Source organism: Varanus komodoensis, unplaced genomic scaffold, assembly GCF_004798865.1.
Source record: "Varanus komodoensis strain SLA01 unplaced genomic scaffold, ASM479886v1 scaffold36, whole genome shotgun sequence".
NCBI lineage: Eukaryota > Metazoa > Chordata > Lepidosauria > Squamata > Varanidae > Varanus > Varanus komodoensis.
In genome coordinates, this window is record NW_025335873.1 from 3747023 (window position 1) to 3771631 (window position 24609).

General features: G+C 52.6%; 2 protein-coding genes across 4 annotated transcripts in view; one reads left to right on the forward strand and one right to left on the reverse strand.

The window, feature by feature from the left end:
* Window positions 1–4290: 4290 nt before the first annotated feature.
* On the forward strand, window positions 4291–12877 carry LOC123028170 (stomatin-like). The gene is made up of 7 exons (XM_044439713.1): window positions 4291–4348; window positions 5338–5441; window positions 7861–7933; window positions 8487–8569; window positions 10000–10203; window positions 10914–10994; window positions 12716–12877. The coding sequence occupies exons 1-7, from the start codon at window positions 4291–4293 to the stop codon at window positions 12875–12877; spliced, it is 765 nt and encodes a 254-aa protein (XP_044295648.1).
* A 2912-nt stretch (window positions 12878–15789) lies between these two features.
* GSN (gelsolin) overlaps window positions 15790–24609 on the reverse strand; it is a 51081-nt gene continuing 42261 nt past the window's right edge. For all 3 annotated transcript variants that reach the window (XM_044439929.1, XM_044439928.1, XM_044439930.1), the window contains exons 9-17: window positions 24360–24575; window positions 22256–22389; window positions 21841–21931; window positions 21056–21226; window positions 20123–20297; window positions 19354–19478; window positions 18911–18988; window positions 17356–17416; window positions 15790–16193 (exon numbers count right to left, since the gene is read on the reverse strand). In XM_044439929.1, coding sequence (XP_044295864.1) covers window positions 16024–16193; window positions 17356–17416; window positions 18911–18988; window positions 19354–19478; window positions 20123–20297; window positions 21056–21226; window positions 21841–21931; window positions 22256–22389; window positions 24360–24575 — 1221 coding nt within the window. In that variant the 3' untranslated portion in view covers window positions 15790–16023. The remainder of the gene's footprint in view (window positions 16194–17355; window positions 17417–18910; window positions 18989–19353; window positions 19479–20122; window positions 20298–21055; window positions 21227–21840; window positions 21932–22255; window positions 22390–24359; window positions 24576–24609) is intronic.

Here is a 24609-nt window from a genome sequence, read left to right on the forward strand (position 1 = left end):
AAAGTAGCTTAAGGAAACAATTAGATCGGACGGAAACAATATAAATACACAGTGCAGTAGAAACAAGAATTATGGGTGTGGGGGATTAAAGCCCAGCCCAGCAGTCTCACACAAAACCTTAAATGAAGTTGGCTTTGCCGGCCAGCACAAGGAAAACAAGGAAGTCAACAAACCCAGCTTGGGAGTCACCATGGAAAAGGACTTTTCTTGGGTTGCTAATAGACACACCTCGCAAAAGGACGATCTTAACAGCCAGGCAAACTTGGGTGGGTGAAAGTGGTCTTTCGGGTAACTGGCCGAAGTCACTGAGGATGCCATCTGGTAGCGTGGCGAGTGCGCTGGACTGGGACGTGGGAGATGTAGGTTTCGGTTCCCCCTCAGCTGTGCAGCTAGGCTAGAGTCCAGGGGCTGGAACTCAGCTGTCTTGAGTCCTAGTCCTGCACTCTAACCACTGCGCCATACTGCCTCTGATGAGTCCCAGAGTCGGTGTGGGAAGGCGCATCTTTCAAGGGCCGTGCCTCCTGTTGTGAAAAGGGATGCTTGGGCAGGGGAGCGGAGGCACCGAGTTCAGGGAAGAAACCGGCGAACAATTCGAGGGCGCAGCAGAGGCGGAAGCCGGGCCAAAAGCCCCCCATCCCGGGAACCCGGTGCAAGGGGGGCCTTGTACCTCGGTGTCAGCAGGAGCCCCAGGACGAGCAGGAGGCGGGGCAGGTGGCCGGCCGGAGAGGGAGCCTTCCCCAGCCTGGGCCGCACACACACGTGCCTATGGCCCCCTGCCCGCTCGGCCGGCCCGCTTCGGGCGGCCTCTCCCGCACTCGGCCGCCTGTTGGTAGATTTACACCGCGCCTCTCCCCCTACGGAGACCCGCACGCAGCTTAGGGCCCGCCCTCCGACTCTTCCCTCCACAACCGCCCCGTGGGGGAGGCCGGGCTGAGGGTCTGCGGCCGGCCCGCGGCAGCCCTTGGCCCCAGGGCAGAGGAGGCTGAGTGCCCGCCCCGCGCGAAGCGAAGCGAAGCGAAGCGAAGCGAGGCCGCCCCCCTTACCTCGCGTCCCGCGTTCACACGTGCCGGGCAGGACCCTCGAGGCGAGGCGCTGGCACGTGCCGCGCGCCCCGCCCGCCGCTCCCCCTCCGGCTCGCGCGCCAGGCGGCCGCAGGGGCGCGCCCGCGCATGCGCGCCCGCGCGCGCCCGTCCAGCCCCTCCCCCGCCGCCAGGTGTCCCCGCACCTGGGCAGTCGGGCGGGGAGCGAGCCTGCGAGAGGGGGCAGCGCTGCGTGGGGCGCCTTCCCGGGCAGCGCGACGCGCGGGATATACGCGCAGCCAAGAGCAAACGAGCGGCGCGCAAGCAGCACCTACAGGTGCGCGCGCGGCTTTCCTCCCGCGGGCCTGGGCGCCACACCGCAACACACAGCTGCGCCCTCGGCCCCCGATCGTGCACATCTGAGGACCTTATGGCAGCGGGACAGACCACAACGAGCGGAGCGCTGCTCGCCTCTGAGCGAGACCTGTTTCACTTGTACAATATAAAATTAGAACATGTACATTTAAAACGTCTTGTTTTAGAATATGCCCTAATATAATATGGCTTATAACATGCCTTATTTTAATCGTGATACTTTTGACATGAAGGAAGGACGGATTTTCTGCAGTAGGAAAAAAGATGGAGGAAGACAATGTCACCTGTCCCCACCCCCACCCACAACATGCTGTGCACGAAGCAGGATGACAGAATGATAAAAGCCTCATCTGAGTATTTGGTGGACTATGGACCTGAAAGTGTGTCCTTTTCTCATGTTCACAACCCACCCAGCCTTGCCTTTTTAATTAGAAGAAAGGAACCATCTAGTCTGAAAGGCCTGAAAGAACTGGAGAATTCCTGGCAGGAACTCCAAAATGTGCAAGTGACAAGGCTTATAGGGAGAGGGACACACACACACACACACACACGCAACCTTGGAAGAGAAGCAGGATTAAAGATCTGGGGTACTTCTAGGTGAGGCTTTGATGGCGCAACAGCCATACTACATTTGCTGAGTTCTACATGAACTCTTAGTGACAGATTTTATTTTCCTGGGCTCCAAGATCACCGCAGACAGGAACTGCAGCCAAGAAATTAAAAGACGCTTGCTCCTGGGGAGGAAAGCTGTGGCAAATCTAGACAGCATACTAAGAAGCAGAGACATCACCCTGCCGACAAAAGTGCGTATAGTCAAGGCGAAGGTTTTCCCAGTTGCAATGTATGGCTGTGAAAGCTGGACCATAAGGAAGGCTGAGTGCCGAAGAACTGAGCCTTTGGATTGCGAGCCACTTGGACCGCAAGGCGATCCAACCGGTCAGTCTGAGAGGAGATCAACCCTGACTGCTCTTGAGAAGGCCAGATCCTGAAGATGAAGCTCAAATACTTTGGCCACCTAATGAGCAGGAAGGACTCCCTGCAGAAGAGCCTGATGCTGGGAACGATTGAGGGCAAAATAAGGTGGGGGCGGTAGAGGATGAGGTGGCTGGATGGGGTCACTGAAGCAGTCGGCATGCGCTTAGGTGGACTCCAGGGGATGATGGAGGACGGGAAGACCTGGAGGAAGGTTGTCCATGGGGTCGCGATGGGTCGGACGCAACTTTGCGACCAACAACATGAACTCTAGACTTGGCCTCCCACCTGTGCACCTCCGTGATTTCCCATTGATTCTTCTGCAGGAAAGCAGGAGTTGCAGAGAAGGCAGCTGCACATGGGGACTGTTTGGGCCTCTCCATCTGGAAGCACCCTGGGCTTTCTGCTTCCACGGTAGCTCCCAGTCTCTGCCTCTGATCGGCACGATTTCTTTGACCGTATCCAGAAGGGCAGTAAAAGAAGAGCTACTTACCTGCGTTTTTTTTAACAGACCACACTGGATGGAACTATGGAGGATTGGGGTACAGAAGTGGCCCGTGTGAAGAGCACGGATGTGACGGTGCCCCGCAGCTGCCGAGAGCCCTGGCTGGGGAAACTGAGGCTGCCCGCGAAGCGGAGGCGAAGGTGGGCGCAGGAGTGGTGTCAGGGGAGTCTGAAGCAAGAACTGTCAGGAGCATTGAGCTGCAGTCCTGAGCAGAGATGGCGGGTGGGGGCTCCTCTGCTGAATCAGCCAAGAAATGAGTGGTTACTTTCTCAGCTCTGCTGATTTGCCAAGCCAAATCTTATGCATTCCCCACCCTGAAATTGCTGCCAGATGAGTGTGGGCAGTGCAGGGCTGGTTTGCATGAGGAGGTTTTGGGGGGAAAGGGCTCTTTTAAAAATCCCCAGTGCCCCCTTGCTGCAGCAGAAAGCCCTTCCGATCCTAATCTCCCATTCCTACGCAGTTTTTAGAAAAAGCTAAAAGGGCAGTGAGAAATGGGAGATTCCGTGCCATACCATTTGGACCAGATGCTGACTGGGTTCAGACAACCAATAACCCACATTCAAGGGCGGAGCATAGGCTGTGTGTGGGTTGTTGTCGCAATACGGGTTGTTCTTGAAATGTGGGTTATGGTGTTGCCTGAACTCAGCCCAGTTAACACACAAAAAATTTGTCGGGAGATCCATCCAGCCAAGACCAACAGGTCCCTTGTACCTTTTCCTCCAGCAGGTGCCCACGGCAGCAAGGTCGCCTCCCAGGGACTGAGGGCCCCAGAGGAAAGATTCGGGGCAGGGGCCCTAGCAGGTCTTTTGCTAACACCTTGTCTTGGGAACAGGTGGATGATTCTTAAAATCCTTTATGTATTTGGTCCATGTTCCAGTTTCCCCCCAGTGATCTCAAAGTGGCTTACATCCTCCTCCTCCTTCTCCTCCTCCTGCTCTCAGCCTCATCCCCAGAACGACAACCCTGCGAGGTGGGTTCAGCGGAGAGCCTGTGGCTGGCCCACAGCCTCCCAGTTGGCGCCACGGCCGAGCAGCGACTGGAACCCGGCTCCTCTGAGGCCCGGCTCCGCGCTGGCTCTCCTGTGCGGGGCTCTGGGCGAACGCTCACCCCCGCGCTCCAGAGGGGGCGCGCGGTTACGCCGGCAGAGGCAGGCCGGGGCCTCCGTCCCTCCGCCTCGTGCCGCAACCGGAGCCTGTGCAGAAACCAGCGCGCAGAAGGCGGCAGGCGGCGCCCCCCGGCGGGCTCCGCATTCGGTGCCCGGGGGCTCCCTCCCTCCCTCCGGCTCCGGGGCGCACGGGCGGGCGCGTCACAGCCGCTGGAGCGTTCGCCCCGCAACCGCCGCCGCCCCACGCCAGCTGGGCTGGGCTGCGCTGGGCTGGGCTGGGCGGCTCGGCTCGGCTCGGCAAGGCGGCAGTCCTCATGGAGCAGGCGCAGGATGCGCGCCCGGAGCCGGCCAGCGAGGCGCTCGGGAGCAGGAGTGAGCGGCTCCGCGCCCGGCTCGGCGGGGGGCGAGGGGCCGAGCCGCACCGGCTGCTTTCTCTTCGGCCGGAGGGGTGGGCTCGGGCAGCCCGCCCAGGTCGCCCTCCTTCAGCAGGGCTTCACTTGAGCCTGGGAAGCTGCCGCGCGCCGAGTCCCGGCACACGCTCCTAAAATGTGGCGTGCCCCTGAGCACGTGCAGAGCGCCTCCCTCCCGCTCCCATGAAGCGGCTTTATTTGTTCGTGTAGTGCCTATCCTTGCCTTTCCTCTAGAAATAGGGCTCAGAACGGCTAACACTGAAAAAAAGCAGATAAACAGAACTGGATTAAAACACATTGGTTAAAAAGCCAACCTTCCCCTAGACCGGTGCCTTCTAGATGGGCTGGACCACACCCCCCATCATCCCCAGCCAGCATATGGCCCAACACATCTGAGGGAGGGTGGGTCAAGAAGGGCTGTCAAAGTTCAGAAAACCGCCTCATACAAATCGAGTCTGCCAAACACGGTGCCATCCGCATCCCGCTGGGCTTCCAAAGGGACATTTCTCCAGCCGAGATGGAGATCCTGGGATTTGGTCCCTCCTGCATGCAAATCATGCTGAGTTTTGGGGATCCCCTTCCCCTCCTCCCCACCCCCAAGCCCCAGTTCCTCTGTCGTCTCTTCCCCATTACTAGGAGAATGTGTGGAACTCACTGCCACAAGACTGGATGCGCAGGGGGCTTTAAAATGCTATTGGACCTATCAGTATGTCTCAGCCCAAGCTACCTTGCAGGGTTGTTGTGTCACTAAAATGGGAGGGAGGCCACACACAATGTCCTAAACTCCTTGGACTGTATTAACAACTACATGCATATAACGCATATGACTAATTTATAGAGATTACAGAATTTCCCTCTTTCCAGAATGCAGCAATGCTTAACAGGAACCAATAGAAGTGAAAACGTGGCACTCACTCTGTAAATCTGTGCCTGCTTCTTCCCGCCCTCCAGGTGGCGCCAGCAAAACCTTCAGGGCAAGTGAATGGATCCTGGTCATCCTCTCCTTCTTCTTCACGGTTTTGACTTTCCCTGTGTCCGTCTGGCTGTGCATAAAGGTAAAATAATCCCTCGAAAGCATCTTGCGGTGGGATTCTCCCCAGCCCCTTCCAGCACCCAGGGACCACAGCAGCATTCATTTGTGTACGTTGTGGATGGCTGCGAATCACGAGGCTGCGTGGAGGCCTTTGGTTCGGTGAGAGGAAAGAGGCTGAAATGGGGCAGGTTGTGGGGGACGTTGGAGGCCTAGAAATGGTGTCCAGACCCTCTAGAGAAAAGACAGCCTCGCTGGGAAACCTCCCTGCATTTCCCCGTCATGGAGCGTTACAGGAAGCTCTGGGTTGCCTTCCCCTGCCCCATGTGGCTGATCTCTGGAGGCCGTTCAGACTTTGCAGGGCGGAGAAGAACGAAGGGAGCTCGCTTAGCACACCTGAGCAAGGTGCTTCCCTTCTCACATCAAGGACTCAGCGAGGGGCTGGAATGGCATCGTGAAACGGGATCATGGAACGCTGAGCATGCCTTGCGCTGGAGTTGTCTGTGTGGGTCTAAATCGGGGATGGGGATGGGGGGTTGCGGCAGATGGGGATGGACTGCAGCTCCCATCTTCCCTAGACAGCACCCATGGGTGAAGGATGATGGGGGCTGCAGCTCTAGATCTTCTGAAAGGACACACGTTCCCCCATCCCTGGCCTAAGTGGCTTCTGCGCAATGGCCCATCGGTCCCTGGGGGAGCTGTGAAAAGACCCTTGGAGAGCAGCTCAGTGTAAGCAATACGATTCGGTGTAGAGCAGCTTGAGTATATCTTCACAAGAGCTCCGTAAAAGCCACCTTCTCCCAGGTGTTCCTGCTGTCAGCAGCACAGAGTGGAGCACGAAGGACGGGGCCTTTTTAGCTGTGGCACCATGCTTCTAGAATGTCCAATGGTAACCAAGGTCTCATGGTTATAGAACGAATTCTATTAGCTTCAAATCTCATTCAGTTCATATGAGGAGCGGACAGCCTATGGCCTTGCAGATGGGTTGGCTTGCAATTCCTATCAGCCCTAGCCAGCATAGCCAATGGTGAGGATGATGGGAGTTGTAGGACACAACATCTGATGAACCATAGATTGCCTACCCCTGTGTATACCAACAGCAGGATCCATTGGGCCGCTGGCCAAAGCATTGAAACCTTCTGGCTGTTTCCAAGGTATTGTGAATGTGCGTAACGATAAACCATCCTGGATTAATAAAACTATGATGTGAATTACATGTTTGCTGGGGCCCACGGCCCTTTTGCTAACCCCCATTTCTGTGAGTGCGTGAGCAGCCAACCCATCTAGGAAAAGAACAGCTTTGTCTGATGACCTGACCTAGAATTGTGGTTTAAGTGTACCCAGACAAGCCAGGATTCATAAGCCCACAACATAACCTGGTTTAAAGGTAGCCTATGCGCCTGCCTCACTCACATTGGGGTTTGTTAAGTACCAGGCTGCCTGGATTATTTTTACAAATGAAGGCAGCTGATGAAAAGAAAGAGGTTGTATCGCTACCCTGCAGCAGGCGTGGACAGACGTCAGTCATGAAGTATCTCCTTCGCTTTATGCTAGAAGACCAGGATCCGCCAAATGGAGCCATGCTGCAAAAGACGCACGTGTCGAATTGCTGTATTCCAAGCCAGGGATTATTTCAAGTACCAGAACTAAACAGAAAACATGTTTCTTCTGCACAAAGTACTCCTGGTCACTATCCTGCTGCTCAATTCTTCATTTCCACAGTATAATTTAGGGCTGAGGTAGGGGAAGTAATTTTGTGATTAAATAATTGGAAATCAGAATGATTGGATCTTCACTGATTTACTTCAAATCACCCAGAAATTTATCAGTGGATCTTGGTCTACCTTCTACTCTCCTCCAGAGAATCACTTGTAATTTGTGTAGAAGTGAAAACCTTGTTTTCTCTCTGACCTGCTGCAGGTACATGTCTGACAGAGAGTTATTAAACTAAACGGCGTGCTTATGCAAAACTTGGCATTTACTCTGAACAATTTCCCCTTTGTGTTGCTACTAGATTTATCTTAAATGCAGTGCAAAATAATAGGTTTCTAAACAGACAGACAGACAGGAAGAGAACCAGTTGATCTCACAAGGAAGAATCCAGGTTATCATTCTTGGTGTAAGCCCAACATCCTTTCCACAATCGCTGGGAAGCAGGACTGCTCTCCAGCGATCATCTGAAACACTCTCAAGTTGCATCTTTTGCACACAAAGGGTCACTTGCCATTCCCTTTCCCAGGCTTCGGTGTCCTGTGTTGTTGCTGCGTGCCTGGCTCCAGTGAGTTCCTTTTTAGGATTCAGATTTTTCCTCTGTTTGCCGTACATGAAAATGGCAAGAGCGGCCTGAAATGTGCAGGGTGGGGGCAGCAGTGTGTGTGTGTGTGTGTGGGGGGATGCTACACACCTGCAAATGATCTGCAAGTTTTTGCGTCTCCCCCCGACAGATCGTCAGTGCGTTCGAACGAGCGGTTTTCCTACGGCTGGGACACATGAGAAAAGGCCAGGCGGAAGGGCCAGGTACGTCATGTGACGGGCCAGCCAGCGTGTGATAGAAGGTCTTACGGCTGATGGGACCCTTCCCCAAAACCCCCTCCTCCTGCACACTTCTCCTGCAAATGGGCTTGGCGGTGTAAGCATCTTCCTCTCCGGTCCATTTGATGGCTGAATGTATTGAGAAATCTTGATCGGGCCGTGCGTGCCCAGAAGACAAGTTTCCGGACAGATGTGTGCTTAACCTGTTTTCATGTAGCTGCATCCCACGGCTCTGATGATTTGTAGCTCTGATGATTTTAAGTAGCTTCATCAATCGTTCCTGATGGACAGTGCACTGTGCTCCCGTGCCGACCAAAATCAACCAAAGCCTTCTCACGCAGGGCAAACCAGCCATTCCTACAGATGTGGGGAGGGGGGGCAGCAGGAGGGGGTAGTGCCCGTCCAGGGTTGCCAACTGACCCGAAAATGGCAGCCTGAAGAAATTAGGAGGCCAAGCTTCCAAGTGGTGTACAGATAAGCTGCCCTGCCCCATTCCTGCCTAACCCCGGAGCTGCTGGCTGTCCTTTCTTTCCCGCAGGAATGTATTTCGTCTTGCCCTGCACAGACACTGTTATCACGGTGGATATGAGGACAAAATCATTTTATATACCGCTCCAGGAGGTAAGGGTTGCCTTTTCGCTGGCCGTTTCCCTCCCCCTTTTAAGAGTTGCTGGCAGGTTTAAGGAGACTTTGACATTTTTAAACAAACTTTTGCTGGATGGCGAAACCATCTGTCTCTCATTCTCTCTTCTGCCACTTTCTTCTATTTTAAGAGAAATAATTTTGGGGGTGTCTCTGCTCTTGGGGAGGGGTTGACACCCTTCCTGGGTGGCTGGCAAAGCAGAGAGGGTATCAGTCACACAAAATCTTTGCTGAGAGGCCGAGACCTTCTGGTTGCCCACCTCTGCCTTAACAGGCACTGTGGATTCCTGCTCTTGCACTCTGTAAAGCCATTTCCTTTCCTGCATCAGGGTTGGGAGGCGTCCCTGTGATCTCATCCACACTGGTGCAAGATGGTCTGATTGATGGTAAAGGTTGGATCGAGGAGTCTCGCTTTCCTTCTAGCTGGGCTGCTGCCAGTCACCCGCAGTGGGTTTTCGCAAGCCATAACTGGCATGAAGAAGTGGCTTGCAAGTAATTGGCCAGAAATCTAATAATCACTAAGCATAATATGTTTTCTGCTGTAGATAAACAGTCATCATGCCTCCTCCCTTTCCTCCTTGGTTTTTCTTTCAATTAGATTAAAGTGTGTGCTTTGCTTTGCTTTGCTTTGCTTTGCTTTGCTTTGCTTTGCTTTGCTTTGCTTTTTTTATAGACAAGTGAGCAACAGAACATCTTTTGAAAAGTATCGGTGGGGGTATTTCTTGGGTTGCAGTTCCTCAGAAATGCAAAACTGTGGTCACAGTTTCCACATCCCCTTAAGCCAAATATTCTGGCTATCGACCAGGGTGAGAGCACGCTGTGACTCGCATACACAGTCGGTTTTCTACCAGATTGTACAAGTAGGTAAACAAACCAGGGAAGAACAGTCTCTTGAGCTGTCCAAATCCAGAATTATGGTTGTGGACCCTGTTGATGTTTAATGTAATCAGGTTGCATCCCTAATTTTTATGGTTCCGATTTGTCTCTTGGGTGCTGCAGCCATTCCTTTCCTGATTCTTCTCCGTGGGTTTCGGGAAAGAGGCCAGAGGTGATCAGCATTTAGGCTGAAAGGAGCGCTGGGCCCTGGAACGGTCCTCGCTGGAGACTCTGCAGCAATGCAAAACAAGCGCATTGCAAACCAAACACTGTTTGAGAGGATTCCTGATTGAAAGGACGAGGAAATGCAACAGGCAATGCTGTTTGTATTTGAAAATAAATGGGTAGGCATTGTCTATTCAGAAAGTGGCTACAATTCTTTAGCCACCTCACTCACTATCTGCTACTAGCGACCTGCTTTTTTGGCAGCTGCTGAAAGTGATATGTTTGAGCCGCAGGGCTACTCTGCCTCTCTCTTGGCATGCTTGTGCTTTTAACTCTTTGCTCTTCCGTCACTCCTTCCCCTTGGCTAGATTCTTACCAAAGATCCAGTGACAGTGGATGTAGATGGCGTGATATATTATCGAGTTCAGGATGCTATCCTAGCCGTGACAAATGTCACCAACGCGGACTCGGCCACGCTGCTCCTGGCTGAGACCACGCTGAGGAACGTCCTGGGGACCAACAATTTCTCTCAGATCGTCTCTAATCGAGAAAAAATTGCACAGAGCATAAAGGTACGTGCAAGATGCCTCCCTCCACCCCGCTGCCCCAGGATCAGTTGGGCTGCAGCTCCCATTCTCCCCAATGGTACGGCCATTTGGTGTGCCGCCTGGGGATGATGGAAGTTGTAGTCCAAAGCATCGGGAGGGTGCCATGTTGGGGAAGGCTGGGCTAGCAGAATTCCACCTTGGGGTGGGGCCACAGAGAAATGACATGAATAAACCAGACACCTGCTGCCTCAAGCCACTGGGAATGTGGAATCGGACACCTGTTCTGCAGATGTGTCATTCCTTTCAAAAGGATCCGTATGAATGCAATGAATAATCTGGATGAAAGGACATCGGAAAGAAGGGAAGGAAACCGCATCGCATTTGATGGGCTTTAAAAGACGCGTTCTGTGCCGCTCATTTCCAGCGCTCTGCGCAGGGCTTGGTGGAAGGAGCATTAATTTGACTCCCTCCCACAGGGATGAATGCATTAAGGGGACACTGATGGCCGCAAAGCCGCAGAGACTCGCTTTTCTCTTGGGAGCCGAAGGGGACGGCAGAGGATGAGGTGGCTGGATGGAGCCACTGTGTGGTGGGCACGGGGCTGCGAGGGCTCCGGGGGACGGTGTAGGACCGGAGATCCCGGTGGGCTGCGGTCCATGGGGTCACGGGGGGTTGGGCGCGACTTTGCGACTGAACAGCCACGGCGAGGCGAAATTCTTGCGCATCTTTAACAGTCCATCCTAGACAATGCCACAGGCAGCTGGGGAGTCACGGTGGAGCATGTGGAGATCAGGGACGTGAAAACCACGGTCAAGGTAGGAGCTTTCCTTCGATTAGGCTTGGCCCTGGAAGATGGCAGAATTGGGGACGATGACGGTGGCCCCACGGGACTGGCCACTGGGGGGTCAAACCGGCCTCCTCCCCAAGTGGTGGTTCCAAGTGCAGTTACTCTTCCTTGAGAAGCAGTATCGTTTTGTTTTTTGTAGGCAGACGTGTTTTCCCATATTAGTCACCGTTTTCGCCAACCTCTCTTTTAAAGGGAGAAGGAATTGGGGTGAGGGAGTTCCAGGTTCTGGTCCTCACGTCACTCACTCCCTGCCTAATCCGCCTCACAGGGATGTTGTGGAATAGAGGAGAGGAGAAGATGGAGAGGAGATGATATACCAACTGCCTTGAGTTCCTTGAAGGAAAGAAGGGTGGGATATATATATAGAATACGTTTTGTATACGTATTATATATATATAAGCTCATTTTGTTCCTCTGTCAGGGCTGTAATTAGTTATTCTGTATTTATAGCTTGGCTGTATTTGGACCTTGAAGTTTGCTACAATTACAACTATTAATTTTTGACTACGATATAATTTCTTGAAGGGTCAGCCATTTGCTATAGGAAGCAGTTTTCATCTTAACCTTACAGAAACACTGACAATTCCATTTTTTCATTAAGTGCCCAAGGAGTGAGTGAGTGCGAGGAAAAAATGCCAAATGCCCGTCATGGATAAAGTCAGCAGATATGAGGAACTTGCCCTCTGAAAGTGGAAATTAGGCACTGCTTGGTTGCAATACTTTTCTAATCTTTAGGTGAAGTTTTGTTTCACAGAGTGAGGGGAGACGGCATCATTAGACTAGCAAGCAGCAAAGTCCCTAATTCTAAAGACCTGTCCATCTTTGGGACGTTAAAGCTGTTTTAGCTGTAAAAATTGAGAACTGCAAACACATTTCCCACTTTTAAAATGTCCATGTGAGAGACGGTCCAAGACAGTAATGAATCACATTGGAGTGCACTGTTTTATCTAAAATACTTTGACTAATTTTTAAATTGTAAGTTTCCAGAATCAAGATGAATAGAAAATAGAAATAAAATGAAGCTATTCTTTTCCAATGAATATGCTTAATACTTTTCAGCTCCATTAATGTCATACTTTGTGGAATGAAATTATTCACCTGAAAATATGATTTTTTCCCAATTGATAGTGTTGTCAAAAACAATTATAATGCTATAGTTTGTTTTCCCTTTTAGCAGTAAAAGCTTCTTTTAGTCCCGTGAAAAGGCCCAGGGAGTGAAAGAGCTGATCTGATTCCAGTTCAGACTCTGCCTCAGCCTTCCCCAACTGTTCTGAAGCTCTGCTCTTGATAGTTCCAGGCTGCGTGAGCAATGGCCAAGAACTCTGGGAGTTGTAGTCCCAGACACCGGGAGGGCTGCAGTCCCTCTGTCTGCAGGGAGAAGCCCATCCTCTGGACCCCCTCTGCCTGGCCTGCTGCCATTGTAACTGCAAAGGAACGTTAAAATGTGCCTGTGCACAAGGCGATAGCGCAAAACCCATCCTGTCTTACTCAGCACCATGGTCATGATCCAACCCCCGCATCCCATGTGGCAGGTTTTAGGAAACCGATCCCAATGGGCTTCCAGCTGCATCATGTACAGGTTTCCCTGTCGTCCACATTAATATGGAGTCTCACCTTTGGCCCATGAGTATTAAGCCGTTTCAAGTGAACTCGGAAGCTTTTCCAGACCTGCGTTTGGCTCCCTCTCAGGTCATGGCAGCAGAGGCGGGGAAGAGCCCCCCCAGAACTGTGAAAGAAGCCTCGATCGTCATCACCGAGTCCCCCATGTCCCTCCAGTTCCGCTGCTTGCAAAAGACAGAGGATGCCACCACAAGCCACCAAAGCTCCACCATCGTCTTCACCTACCCGTAAAGCCTCTACAAGGGCATCCTGAGAATGGAGCACGAACCGAAGATGTTGGTTTTGGAGATGCCCTTTTCATGGAAGACCAGAGTACTTAAAAGCGCATTGTGGGGTTGAATACGAAAGGGGTGGGTTGTTTTTTTCTCCATTTCACAGGTGCTTTTGTTCTTTTCCTCCCCAAAAGAGAAATAAAGCTGAAGTGTGGAGAAAATCCTGAGCGGGTTCGTCTTGGTCATTTTTCCACTCCCCAAATATGGGTGTGCGTGTGAAGGGGGAATGGCTACTGCACACGCCGCAAGCCGTACAGCGTACCTGAATTTTTCGGTCTGCGGAGACCCAGTTCTCCTACCCACAGGTCCTGTGATTTGTCTATGTGAACCTCTGCAATTTGGGCGCAAGTGTGGCGCACTGCAAGCAGGTGCCATGCGCTCTCTTCCTCTTTCCGTCCCCTGCTGGAATGAAGCCTAAGTGCAGTTGCCTACGTTGGAGGGAAAAGGATGCCTCCAAGACCATATTAACGCTATTATTCCCTTCCAGAATGGGGAGAGCTGTGGAGCAGGCCCAGAGACGGTGTGCGCAGTGAACGCCAAGCCGGGCATCTCCAGCTGTTCCCATTCCAAGCAGCGAAATCTCTCCAGGGTCCAGCATGGCAACGAGCATATTTCCTGTTATATGAACCTTACCCTGAGATCCAGGATAGAGAGCAGGATAATCCCTAAATCACTGGTGTCCTCCAGGAGTTTTGGGCTACGGTCCCCGTCCTTGACCATTGGCTTTGCTGGCTGGGCCTATTGGGCTTTGTAGTCGACAGCCACTGGGCTGCGCTAGGCTCGAGAAGGCAGACCACGTGAGGGGCTAGATCCAGGATTTTCCCTCTGTGGCTGGAAGGGTGCTGCTCACCGAATGTTTCCTCCGCCAGATCTGGGGCATTCCTTCCACCCCATAACACACTGGAGCTCGCCCCATTTGGCAGGTCTCCTGATTGTCCTGCGCAGCATTTCCTGGAGGGGCCTGGAGGGAAGGAGAGCCCACAGTGCAATGGACTGGCCCGAAATCTGAACGCAACCCTACTGCTGCGCCCCGAGACCATGCTAGCCCGCCACCCGCACACGCCCTCTCGGGCTTCTCTCCCCTCACGCTCACTGAGGAAAAAGGGGGAGCGATGGGTGGGCAGACATCGAAACCCAGAGGCCGGGGGGCGTTGGCAGGGCCAGATTCAAAGGCTCAGTGGGTCGCATCCAGCCACAGGGCATAGATTCCCGGCACTCGGCCCTCGTGCGTTAATGGTCTGCTTTCCCTAAGCCGGCGAATCTGCACAAGCACTCTGGTGGGTTTTCCAGAGAGACAAATGGCCGCCAGAGCATCCGAAGGGCCCACAGATCCCACATGCCGGACGACTGGCTGGCTGCTGGAAGGTGCAGGCTAACATCTCTGCAGGGCCAAAGGCAACCCACCCCGTGCAGTTTCTGCTTTCTGAACGACAGCCGGGCCGTGTGACGAACTGCACCTCTCTCGGTGCGGCTGCGTTGCGTGGGCTGTGGGCACCGTCACACGGAGGAGGGTGGAGGCTGAAACAGGCCCTGGAGAATTTTGGGGAAGGGTTTCGAGATGATCCTGTGGATCCGTTGGTGTACATCTGTGCCAAACCACACGGGAAGAGCTTGCATGTGAGGACTAGCTCCAGAAATTGCCAGCAGCGGCTCCAGGGAGCTGGAGGGGGAAGACGGTTCCTGGGCAGGCCATTTGTGCTCCAGAAACTGCTCTTTGGTCCTTCCCACCATCAGAACAGCGGTTACCTGAGGCACCTCAGCACCTGCACGCATCCTGAATGCTTGAACCTTTGGTATGAGCACCTGCTCGAAACATTACGGCAGCCTCTCTCTCTCCTAACGTCCAACTCCCCTCCTCCTGTTGCCCCTGGAAGCTCTTCTGCATCATCTCGATCGCAACCGGGGCCTTCCTTGCTCCTAACTGAAACCTGATGTACGTGATCCTAGGCCAGCGGTGCCTTGAGAATTGGGAGGCCTTCCTTGAAGCGCTCTGATGCTTCCCCAGATGGTCCTTCCGTGTCCCTGGATGCAGGGAGTGAATCAGACTGCTGCTCTCGGCAGCCTCTGAAGAAGAAGACCTGGAAGACCCAGCGATGGGAGTTTCGAGAACTTGGAGAGAGGCACAGGCCTTTGAAGTGCCCGCAGGTCCCCAGGCCACCAGGAATGTTACGGAAGGCGGCCCAAGAAGGGGAGGAAGCGGAGCCACGGCCTGGCTGGTCCCTGCCCCATGGCGAGGCGTCAAGAGAAACCAGCCGCCCAGTCCCTCCAGGCTGGCCCTTCGCCGGAGAGTCACTGAAAGGGAGCGATTTTGGGGAGAAGTCCCCATTAGGGCCCAACGCTTCTCGCCCAAGGAGAGGCTCGTCTGCCAGCTCGCTAGGGGGGCTTCAGAATGACGGTGCTTGTCGCTTTGCCTCGCAGAGAGTCTGCCTAGGTCAGGCCGCGAGAGGGGGCCCTGCATGGCGGCTGGGACCAAGGCGGGAGGGGCACAGGCCCTCCAGTCCCCCCAGAACGCCAGCTTGGACCTCCCGCTGCCAGGAGCTAAACCTGACGGGAGTCATTTCCTTTCCTTTTAGGATGCGGGGGGAAACTGCACAGAACATGGGGACCAACATGGCGGGCGGCCGGAGGAAAGTGGGAGAGCCAGAGGAAAGGGCAGGGTCCCCCGGGAAAGCCTGGCGTGCCAGACCTGGCTCCTGGCCTGAGGTTCTGTTTCCTGGCAGCTCCGATCCATAAACCGTGTCCCATCAACCGCACATGGCAGTTGTGGCACCTCAGGGCAGCCCATGTCTCACAGCAACCTCCCGTGCCAATTTGGGGAGCAGCTATGCTCCCCCCGCAGCCCCCGAGAGGCCTCATCCGGTGCCAGCAACCTTTCCCCAGTTCTATGTGAGCTTTATTAAAGGCCGTTTTTCAAAGCAGCAGCAAAGCCGTTCCCATTCATGGGCTGATCTCCACTACTGCGTAGCCACAGCTGTTTAAAAAAGTTAAAAAAGCGCGATACAAAGGGCAGGTTTCTGGGTCTAGAAGAACAACAAGAAGAAGAGCATAGCTCTTTGAAGGCACTAGACTGCTGGAAAGAACCAGCTGGGAAGCCCGTCTCCCTCCTTACGCCGCCAGCTCTGCCATGGCCCTCTGCAAAGGGTCGGTGTCCCAGTAATCGTCTTCCCAGCCCAGGAACCAGCCGGTGAAGGTGGGAGGCTCGAACCCCTGCCTGATGAGCGTGATGGGCGTCCTCCGGTCCCGGTTGGCGGGGTCCGTCTCGAGGTACCTTCGTGCTGCAGAGGCAGGAGTGCTGGAGTTAGCCGAGCCAGCCTCCTCCTGGGGAACTCTGCGAGCCCCGTTTAGTGTAATTCACCTTTGCACAACACATGCTTAGCGAACAAAAACAACCCTTCTCCTGGATAGACAATAAGCAAACCTCACACACTCTTCTCATGTGCTTTGGGTACAAAATACCACCGAGCACTCGAAAAGATACTGCTAACTAAGATGGTTTTAAGAAAAGTCTCTTTTGGTGCAGAAGGGGGATCTCCTCTGGATGCCGGGGGGGGGGGGGGGGCTGCTGCAGGGGAAGCTTTGCTCCTCTGTGTGGGGGGAAAGCAGCCTTTCAGGTGCTCTGAACTACAACTCCCATAATTCCCGAGCATCTTGGCTGCAGCTAATAGGGATAAGTAATTCAAACATCTGAAAGGTACCATGTTGGGGAAGGCAGGAGCAGAGGACCTGCTGCCCTCCAGGCGTTTCCACCGACAGCTCTCATCAGTGCCAACCATGACGGCTCACGGTCAGGGACTGGGCTGTTCAAAACATCGGGAAGGCACCGGGTCACCTGCTCTTGGAGTTGTCCCTAGACAGATCCCAGTTCCAGCGTTTGCTTTGGCATAAAGCTCACCGAATGAGGACTGCGGATCAGTCTGGACTTTTCCACCTGAAGCTTTGATTCGGTCCCTGTGCTACCCTGTGCCCCCACACCCCCATCCCTGGGTTCTTCTTCTGCCTTTCTGTACGCTCCGTTACACAACCCGCAATGTAACGGAACTGCGAAACTGCACAAGCTTCTCGCAGCAGCTCACTGCACCATTTTCAGAGAACGCTGCCCGTTCCCCGCTGAGAAAGGAAACCCCATGGAAATGGGAGAGGCCTCGAAGGATGGTGGGACCCGCAAAGCGCAGCAGCTGAGGAAGCATGTAGCAAATGCCGAGGCTTCTCGGCACTCCCGATAATCTTGCAGCCACCCCGCTCCACACGCGCGAGGCTGCAGGATTGTGCCCTGAGCGTGCGAAACTTTGTTGGATGTGGCCCTGGGTGGAGCGTGTGGCTCTTTCTTGGGTTTTCTAAAGGCCTGAAGGCAGATGAACCAGCGCGGCCCACAGCTGGCTTCTCCACCTGCCCTGAGAGAAAGGGGTGCGACGAGAGCCGCGAGTGCGGACGACTCACCTGAGGCCTGCGCTTCTGTCTTCTCTTCTTCATCAGCATCTTTTCCAACCCACACAAAGACCTTTTAAGAAAAAGGAAAGCAGAGCTCCTTCAATGAAACACATTATTTATCGATTCCATTCATCGATTTCATTTCTATACCTCCCCATAGCCAAAGCTCTCTGCGTGGTTTATGGGAATAATTAATTAACAACATGAATTTCCTTGCGTCATATGCTGCTGGCGGAGCTATAATGTTAACTGATCACCTCTCAAACCTGAGGTGGGGGGGATGAGAGATACACCTTTTGTGAGTCCTTTGACTCAGGTGCACCTTTCTTGGGTCTTTAAAGAGATCGCGGCTGGAGCAGACACCCGCACACAGAATTTATTTATCCGTTCATTATCTTTAAGTTTTTTTTTAATACTATCCACTACTGAGGTCTTGGGATGGTTTGACAGTAGACAGAATAGAGCAAAATAAAACACAGCATCCTGATTAATTAGGATCCTGTTAGAAGGATCTCAGCTAGCATATCCAGGACAGGCCACTGCCCAAACCCTTAGACAAGAGTCCCAGTCAGTACAAAGGGGCAGTGCAGCACAGTGGCTAGAGCAGCCCTCCCGAATTTGGCACCCCCCAGATGAGCTGTGCTACAGTTTTCATCATCCGACTCCGGCACGATCATTGGAATAAGGGCTGGAAGGCACCACGTCTGGGAAGGGTGGTTTATATTTTATTCACTGTATTTCAGCACTGCCGTTTTGAGGCCAACTGACACACCAAAGTGTTGAACTAGGACTGAGGAGACAAAGGCTTAGGTCTCCTTTTGGTCTTGACGTTCCCCTTATAATCTTGCATCAGTCGCACTCTCAGACTAGCCTACCTTGCAGGGTAGTTGTGCAAAAAAATGGTCTGGGCTGGAACAAGCACTAGAGCCCATCAGAGTAAGGAAGGGACTGTAAATGGAGCACATGCTACTTTGCTTGATCAGAAGTGAGCAGACTTTGCGTCTGGGGAATCTGTTTCATGCTGACTGGAATCCAGAGCTCTGCCATCTCCGGAGTGAGGTGCAAAACAGGCCCAGAAAGCTGAAGCTGTGTCTCATGTATTGACATTACCACCACCCTGAGACACTATTAAGGGTGTATAAATACAAAGTTTTGAAGAAATAAAATAAACCAATAAAAGCAAAAGAAGTTTTGATTTGCTGTTGGACTGGTTCGGCAATTTAAATAATTGCTGCATTAATTGGAAGAAAAAAGCGGGATATAAATCTAATAAATAAATAAATTCGTTCTATATTGAAATGGGGATGGGAACTGCCTTGACATTGCATGGAACCAAAAGGGAGGACTTAAGCATTTTAAAAGTAGAAACAGACTGAAGGTTTGCAGGGCTACAAGGAAGGGAAGCGAATCTGGTTTACTTTTGCAATGCAAGCAAACAGCCATGGACTCATTCATCTGCACTGCTGAACTGGAACGTGGTGCTTTCCAGTTTCTTTTGTGGTGGAATGCTGGACCTCTTTGATGCCGAGCATGAAAGGAACTGGTCATCAGTGAGCAGACATACCTGGTCCCAGGTGTCCAAGAGCATCACATCATCCGTGGCCAGGTCTTCCTGGGTCAGCTCTCCGGGCACCTCGTCGATCTGAGCAAAACATTTAACAGTCATAACACGGAGGGTCCCAGAAACCCCAAGTGCCACTATAAGGGACTTAGATTGTTAGACCTTTCCCAAGAGAAGTCAAATCAGGTCTGTGCTTGTTGCTATTGTTCTCGGAAACCTTTTAATTTCAGTTTCAATTTCCAGCCATTTCAAAATGACAGTATTGGCATTCTGCTTGGTTTAATGGCAGATTCTCAGTATGGTCTACCTCACAGGGCTGTTGTTGAGAGGATAAGACTGAAAGGGGGAGACTTATGTAAGCTGCCTTGAGTTCTTTGGAAGTTAAAAAACAAACAAACCCAAAATGCGGCATATACACCTGGTAAAGAAGTGAATACAATACTCACAGTGAAGCGTCCGCTCTTGTTGGAGCAGGCAAAGAGCCGAGGGGGGTGTGCGTCCATCTTCTTATCCTTGAGCCGCGGGGAGGTGCGATACGCAGCTCTCCCACCAAGGGCTTCCCAAAAACCATCTGCAAGATTCATCACAGCTTCAGCCTGGGCTCTCCTGAGGACATTGCTCCCTTCCCAGAAAGGCTGTTGCTTCCCCAGCTCTGAGGGACAGATCCGTCTCCGCCGGATACATGGAGGGCGGGGGACTGGGGAAGAACGGGGTGATCCCACACACGGTGAATTAAGAGGTGATCCCGGCGTGTTCTAGGGTGGCCAATTCTCCTTCGCCAGAACAGAAGGCATAGTTTTGCACGTGGTTTTCACGTGCCAATTTATAGATATATAGGCAAACTGGGAAACAAGTAACTATAATTTAACTGGAAGTATGAAGCATCTCGCCCGGGTGGGGAAGATGGTGAGCGCATGATGTGTGTGTTTCCCGCCCGGCCCCTGCCTGGGTGCCACCAAGGGATGGACAGCTCTGCTCTCCTTTCTGACGCCTCTTTATCTTTAAGACGGGGCGCCCTTCGAACAGAGACCGTCCTCTGTAACGCAGGCCACAACGCTCTGCTCCTGTGTCCCCCCAGTTTTAGCAAGGCGCCAGGCACATAAAGGCTACGAGAACCACATGGTGGTGTTACTGACACTTTGGGTATGGTCAGGGGATAAGGACTGGAGCAGTTCTGGGGACAAGAGGGACAAGGCGGGTGCTCATGCTTCGAACCTGGCTCTCTGCCTTCAGCCACCTGGGTCGCCCGTGCGCCCAGAACCTTCAGCAGCTCCTGGGCACCAGACTTCTCCGAATCACTGGCTCCTTGGCCCACCCAGAGATAGGCAGTGGAGGGAGTTTTCAGCACAAAGACATCGTTGGAGTTGAGTTCCTTTGCCTCTGGATCCACCTGTGAAGACAAAGACACGGCTTGGTCCATTTACAGAACAAAGGCTCTTCTACATCAAGAGGGTGTTCAAAGATAGGGTAGGCATGCACATGGTGGGCATGATGAGTGGAGCCGGCTGGAGCCGGGGGTCAGACTAGATGGTTCAGGAGACCCCTTTTGACTTGCTCTGTCTCTATGTTTCTATGCTTCCCCACAAAGGTAGAGGCTTGGCTTTCAGCAAGGCAAGATAAAAGCAAATGTTACACGCTGAAGAATATTGGTGAGCTGTTCGGCTGAAGACAGTTTCGACACTCTTCTTGTCTGAAGGAAACTGCCAGTGGGAGAACAAATTAAACTCCAGATACTTGATCATCTTTCAAAATATACTAAGGTGCCCCCAAACACCTGTATTGTCCGGTACTTAAAAAAGGGTTATTGTAAACCCTCAGAAGAATTCCGTCAGTCCATTTCCTCAACCTATGGACAGATTTCCACGGAAACCCTGCTTACCTTGCTGAATTCAACTTGTTAGGACTGACCTTCTCTCCAACTGCAAAGTTTCCACACACTGGGGGCGCATCCTACTGTCTCGCAACAGCGCCAGGGAAAGTGGGGTATGGGAGTGTTACTGACAGACCTCAACAGGAAGGCTAGATTGCGTGGTAGGTGCATGAAGGCAGAGCCCTGTCGACAGGCTCTCGGAAAAAGCAATGGCCACGAGTCACGGAGACCGTTGGCTCTGCTGCGTGTCTGAAATGCTGCACGGATGAGCCACCTACCTCCACCGCCCTGGTAGACCCGGAAGTGCTGGTCCGGACTTGGAAGAGCCGAGTGGGCGCAGGGCTTGTCTGGCCTCCTTCCCTGGAAGTGCCACCCTTGAACACGATCAGAGGTTTCCCTCCAAAGAGGCTGACGAGATGAGGCGGCTCTTTGCCCTGGACAACTCGTTTCTGGTAGGAAGGAAGGAAATGAATGAAGGAAAAGGCCTCCTGTCACATCAGAGGAAGAAGCTCTCTCATGTGTTGCATCATTAAGCCATGGAAACAGACACAGAAATCCATGCAGCGCACATTTCCCAGGAGGGCCAAGCACTAAGACCAGCTGAATTTAATAAATTTAATTAAGAAGGGTGACATCTCACTGTTTTCGTGCTTTGTGTGATCACTATATAAATATTCCCCCCATGGCATTTCATTCATTAAATCCAGGGCCACAGAGAAGGATTTCTGTATAACCTCCATTCATCTCCCTGTGTGGCAGGTCTGTGGCCCAGTTCTGGGGGACCCTACCACTCCCAAGACCAACCCATTCAGCCAGTCTCCAGATTGCAGCATTTTTGGGGAGCTGGAAGGACGGCTGTGGGATGGAGCAGAAGGGGAAGTCCGTTTCCATCAGAGCAGTTGCTGGACCAGGCACTCAGTACATACGTGTGTGTGTGTGTGTGTTTCTTCCTCTCTTGCATGCTCTACAAGTCCCACCTTCTCCCACTTTGGGACAACTTCCTTTCCTCCTCTGTAAATAAGCCCAGCCAATTGTCTCGGACGGCCCCTCTCCATCTACATACCTGCACCGCAGTGCCTCCAAGCTGCTCGTCCAGTTGGACCGTTAGGAAAGCCGAAGCTGCAATTTCGTCCTGGGAGGAATCGGCACCCTGCCTGAAAAGAGGAAGCGAAAACCTGAGGAGGGAGTCTCTTCTGTCAGGCCATGTGAAACTAGTTCTGATCCCAAGAACCATTTGGTGGGAGACGAGGAGGGAAGCCCCTCTCAACAGCCCGGATGCCTCACTCTTTGGTGAAATACTTTTCTCAAAGAAAAACTGAACGCTGTCAGGTTTGGGCCAGAGCTAAGGTGGCCTGCATCGAGCACCTGAGTGCACTGCCCCCATCCTGCACACCTGGGGATCTCTGTCCTTCCTGCTCCCCACCTGCTGTGCTTCAAAAAAGACAGCATAAGCAAAACCCAGAAACACTCTCACTTACCAGTTGTAGATGATTTTCCCCTGCTTGTTGCCGTGCCTGTAATCATACAAGATGATGTAGCTGTCCCCACCATAGAACTGGCCGTAAGTGGAAGAATCAACGGGGACCTTGGCAGAACCCTCTATTCTCCAGATCTACCAGGGAAGGAGGAGAAGAAGGGGATCCCGGATTAGAACATCAAGAAAGACATTACCCAAAGGACTCCGCTCTTGGCTGAACTGTAAAGGCTAGATGATCCAGGCCTTGGAAAGATGGGAATTGGCAAGGTGGTATACTGGAAAACTCACGGATCCCCGTCCCATCAGTTTTCACTTGAACCAGCACTGATTAGAGGGGATTCCCAAATAATTCCCAGATAACACCTGTACCCTCTCTCTCCCATGTTGCTTCTCTCTCACACACACAAGCCAGCTTTATGCAGCTTAAATATGAAGCTGCATCTCATGCCAGAATGTCACACTGCTTTTTTTTTTTTTTGTGATTCCAACAGTACCCAGCAAGAGCTTCGAGCCATTACTTATTTTTTCAACCAGGGCTGAACTTCCAGGAAGATCATTAGTCCGAATATTGGGTCGGATAGCCATCATGGAGCGTCTTCTGTACATTGCACAGAATTGTGTGTGTGTGTGTGTGAAAGGGAGGGAGGGTTGGTTGGTTGGTTGCTGGAACTAATGTTGGAATCCCATTTCTGTGCAAAAACAAAACCAACCAGCAATAGCCTCAACAAAAACTGAAAATGGTTCTGGAATGTTTCTGTGGACTGCCGATCCCATCCTGTGTGACTGCCCAGTTGCATTTCAAACATCTGGACCCGAGGTGGGTAACTTGGGGCTTTCGGACTAGCACATCTGGAGGGAAGCCTATTGTATACCTCTGGTCTGGACTGTGCAAACAGAATCCAGCTTTTCCTCCCATCTGTGGACCTTTCACCCGCAGATCCTGCAGAGCCTCTACAATCACATGCCCTGTCCTGAGTGCCACCGTGTGGCTCATTTTATTTAATTTATATGCTGTTCCACAGCAACCTGGGAGGTTATATTACTAGACTGGAAGGATAAACAGTGACAGCTGATAATGCGGTGGACCGACAATCCTTTCAGCCTGTGAATGGGTTGTATTTAGGTGTCTCGTCAGCATGCATCCACACAGAGATCTGGCTCACCTTCGCAGAAACTTCGGCATAAATGTTTCTATAAGGGCAGTGCATATTAATTATGCATATTACTTACACCTGTATTCATTGTAGTGGATGAAAGTAATGTAAAGTTTTTGATTGTTTTTCAGCTTTGGTTTTGTTACCCTGATTAGAAACTCACAATTTACAAGCTGGAGAAAGCAAAGAGGAGAGTGAAACTAGCAACAGGATGGATGGCTAAGAATTGTGCAGAATACGCTGCCGTAAAAGGGCTACTTTGCAACTCGCTCTTCGTGCTTCCACAATAGAGCAAATGCACAGCCAAAGGGAGCGTCTCAATTCCACCCGCTCGAGGCCTGAAAGCCAGTTGATCTTCTAAACCCCACCTGTATTGCCGGGGGTGCTGCATCCACCCAGAGCGGTGGGCAGAATCCCGATCCGCTGCCCACTCTCCCGATTCTTCAGAGGAAACGCACAAGTGCATCTGTTTCTCAGGGTTTTAACAAGAGAGGCAACAAGACATCTCAGTTCCCTCTCCAGTTAGGCCGGGGGAAGGAGTCACTCTGCATCCATGGGGGGATTGCAAGCTCCAGTGCTGGTCCTGGGTGGAACAGGTGCTCCCTGGAGGCACCCGACTGCCCAGATCTGTCTGCTTTCCTGAGCGGCTCTTCCGCCCCCAGATGCAGTCGGTGGACCAGTTAGGACAAAGGGATTCCGTGAAAAATTAACCAGACGGGATGCCAACATTCTGCGGCCCCATGCCCTGGCCTGGGAATGCAGTGCTGCAGGGCCACCTGCTGGGGAATGGTGGTAGGTTCTCGTGTGGTACCCAGTGATGGCCAACCAATATGGCAGACGGACAAACTCCATTTCCCTCTTTCCCTCTGAGACACAGGATGTCTAATGGTTGATCCGGCCCAATCTGGCCAAGTGGCAAAGCTTAGCCGCTCGCTCCTACTTCACAGTTACCTCCTTGTTTCCGGTGCCGTCGTCTTCCATGCCATGCTGGGCCGCCATTGGGGCGGAGGTGTGCAGCGTGGAGGCATCGAAAGGCACCTTCTCGATCTTGGCCACATGACCGGAGATGTAGGGCACACCCAGGCCCTCCGTCTGGTCCCTGTCGTGCCATATTTTGAAGAACTGCTTGAACAGCGGAGTCTCCCCTCCGTCTGGAAGGACTTGAACCTGAAACAAGGGAAGTATTCCTGGTTGGAACAGT

Bases quoted from the DNA above. Each gene is read 5' to 3' on its own strand.
- LOC123028170 (XM_044439713.1), top strand. From the start codon at position 4,291: ATGGAGCAGGCGCAGGATGCGCGCCCGGAGCCGGCCAGCGAGGCGCTC. The intron at 7,934-8,486 runs GTACGTCATGTG...TCTTTCCCGCAG, and splicing joins AGGCCAGGCGGAAGGGCCAG to GAATGTATTTCGTCTTGCCC. The intron at 8,570-9,999 runs GTAAGGGTTGCC...CCCCTTGGCTAG, and splicing joins TTTATATACCGCTCCAGGAG to ATTCTTACCAAAGATCCAGT.